The 3112-nt window shown below is 36.5% G+C and overlaps 1 protein-coding gene across 1 annotated transcript; it reads left to right on the top strand.

Moving 5' to 3' along the window:
• Positions 1-280: 280 nt before the first annotated feature.
• LOC127120703 (dehydration-responsive element-binding protein 1E) lies at positions 281-1104 on the top strand. The gene has a single exon (XM_051051226.1). It carries the CDS (start codon positions 323-325, stop codon positions 1010-1012), a length of 690 nt encoding a protein of 229 aa, XP_050907183.1. The 5' UTR covers positions 281-322; the 3' UTR covers positions 1013-1104.
• The last annotated feature ends 2008 nt before the right edge of the window (positions 1105-3112 follow it).

Here is a 3112-nt window from a genome sequence, read left to right as displayed (position 1 = left end):
TTGTGTTCCATAGTTTTAATCCAGGATGGGTAGTAGTAGGAAGCAGCCAAGTAAAGGTGTCAAACATTATGAAAAGAAGGAGTTATATTGAACTTTCCAAATCAACCTTTGTCGTTATCATCATATCAACTTGTATTATGTCCCATAAAAGTGAACAATTATATTACAGTACTTAATAGTAACCTGCCCGTGTTCGTGTGACATACGTGGTCCTTTTCTTTGCCAGATCAGCAATAAGCTATATACAAATAAACTCTCCACACACACTTCCTTCCTCACTTGACTCACTTCATTCAAACACATAAGCAACTTCATTTTTCTGATGAATATTTTTGAATCATCGATTAGCGAGTTGAACTACAGCAGCACACACCACCATTCAGATACATCTTCTTCCTCAGAAACAAACTCCTCAAACAGTAATGATGCAGAAACGTTTTTGGCATCTGATAAACCAAAGAGGCGAACAGGTAGAAGAGTATTCAAGGAGACAAGGCACCCTGTGTATCGAGGAGTACGAAAGAGGAACAATAACAAGTGGGTTTGTGAAATGCGAGTTCCTAATAACAGTAACAAATGCAGCAAATCAAGGATTTGGCTTGGAACCTATCCTACGCCTGAAATGGCTGCACGTGCACACGATGTTGCTGCACTCGTTCTTAAGGGGAAATCAGCTTGTCTTAATTTTGCTGATTCCGCATGGCGGTTGAGGTTGCCGGAGTCGAATGATGCAGAGGAGATAAGGAAAGCAGCGATGGAAGCTGCTGAGTTGTTTGCTGTTGAGGACAACAACCAGTGTGAGTGTGAGGTTAGTGTTGGTGATGGAGTGGTCATGCAACATTCCAATGATAATCATGTTAGGACAGAATTCGACGACATGCATGATTTGATTTTGAGTATTGCAAATGAGCCTTTACGTTCTCCTTCTCCTTCCATCACAGATAACTGGGGTGAGATCGAGATGTTTGACACCCAAGTTTCATCATTATGGAATTTCGATACGCAGTATTAAAATGTAATTAGTTAACAATTTGTTGTTAGTTTCTTTCTCAGTTAGTTTATGTATAACTTATTGTGAATAATTCATTAGCTTAATTCCTTTTTGGTTGGTTTGTCAAACTTTTGATTACCAAAATTCATGGTAAATACATTTCATGCATTAAGATGAATTATAAGTTGTTTCATGTTTAGATTTTTATTTAAAATAAACTTAAAATGTGGCATTTGACAAACGAGATTAATAACTGTAACCAAATAAGGAAAAAGGCACGTTTTAAAGTTTAATTGCCATAAATATGTGGAGTATGGAGGGGGTAATGGGAAACATCCAAGTCAGTCAAGGACTCAAGGTGTCAACAAACAAATTATATATTGATGAAGAACTGATATAGAATATTCCAAATCATTTTGTCCCTATATATCATATCACTATATTCTATCCAGAATAGTGAACAAACAATTGTAGTACTTATTAATAACAGTGAAAGCCGTGGGCCAAGTTCGTGTCACATACGTGGTCTTGTCCTATGCCATCTCACCAATAAGCAAATTCAATTCCTCGTTAGCTTTAGAAGATAATAAAGAAATAGTCCTCGGCAAATTCAATTCAATCACACAGGAAACTTTTAATGAATATGGTTGAGGGATTGTTTGGATAGTTTCTTAGTGTTATCACACTTTGCACATGTGAAAGTTAATTCAGAGAAAGATAGAGAGGATTGGAGTGGAATGAAAGAATAGAGAGTAAAGCATATTGAATGAGAAGAGAAGAATGAGAAGAGAAGATTACTATTGAAGAGAGATTACAAAATTACACTAATATATATATATATATATATATATATATATAAAAGTAATAACTAACTGATTAAGTTTGAATTAATACACAACATGCTCCTTTAATTCAAACTTTCACCAACTGATACACATCAGAAGTTGATACTTCAGATTCCGCATCTTCAGACTTTAGTCAATCTTTAGAAGATGCTTTAGACTCCAGTGGCTCAGAAGTAGTTCCCACATCTGACTCCTTCAGAGGTTGATGGTTCATAAGCTATCAAAGTTTCAGAGGACATGCTGCTCCATCCTCTGACTTCTTCTGAGGATGTCGTTTCCGGGGCTAGGTTGTTGCAACCTCTGACACCTTCAGAGGTTGATGATTCATAAGTCATCAAAGCTTTAGAGGCTAGCGATCCAGAAGTTGTTCCAACCTATGAATCAAATGTCAACATTCTCATGTCTATCTTCAACTTAGAAAATTATTCTCCTTTTACAACCTTAGTTAAGATATCAGCAATTTGGTCCTTGGTAGGACAATATCTCATTGCCAACCTTCCTTTGTTCACTTGCTCCCTTATGTAATGAAACCTTGTTTCAATATGCTTGGATATTCCATAAGAGACATGATTCTTTACTAAGTTTATTGCAAATTTGTTGTCAACGGAGAGCTTGATTGGTACTTGAATGTTGACATCATGTTCAGTATATACAAATTCAATCCAAGCAGCTAAACAACTAGCAATATATTATGCCTCACAGCTAGACAGAGCCACAACATGTTGCTTCTTAGATATTTGAGCTCCTTGAAACTTGAAGAAATAACCTGTGGTACTCCTTTTGTCCAGTCTGTCACCACACCAGTCTGAATCAGAAAATCCTATCACTTCTTCTTTGCTTCTCTTTCTTCCATATGAGAAGAATACATCATGCCTCAAGGTTCTCTTGATGTATCTTAACACTCTTTTTCCAGGCAGCAGATGAGATTTCCTCGGATCATACATGAATTTGCTTAATACTCCTACATCAAAGTTGATATTTGGTTGACTATTGCATATGTACCTTAATGATCCAATCATCTGCTTGTACAAGATAGCATTTTCCCTTTCTTCATCATTATCTTCTTCCAAAATCTAACCTGATTCAACAGAAGTCACAGCAGCATTGTAGTTCGACATATTGAATATTTTCAGCAAGTCAGTAGCATACTTTGTTTGATGCGAGATTATTCCACCTTCTTTGTATAGAAACTCCATACCAAGGAAGTAGGACAAGATACCCTGATCTGACATTTCAAATTCGGACTTCATTGCACTCTTGAGGTTTTCAATTTCCA

The sequence above is a fragment of the Lathyrus oleraceus genome, chromosome 2 (assembly GCF_024323335.1).
Source record: "Lathyrus oleraceus cultivar Zhongwan6 chromosome 2, CAAS_Psat_ZW6_1.0, whole genome shotgun sequence".
In the NCBI taxonomy this organism is placed as follows: domain Eukaryota; kingdom Viridiplantae; phylum Streptophyta; class Magnoliopsida; order Fabales; family Fabaceae; genus Lathyrus; species Lathyrus oleraceus.
Note: the sequence above shows the minus strand (reverse complement) of the source record. Positions and strands in the feature narration are given on the sequence as shown.

Excerpts from the sequence above, each read along its gene's own strand:
- LOC127120703 (XM_051051226.1), top strand. The coding sequence starts at position 323 with ATGAATATTTTTGAATCATCGATTAGCGAGTTGAACTACAGCAGCACA.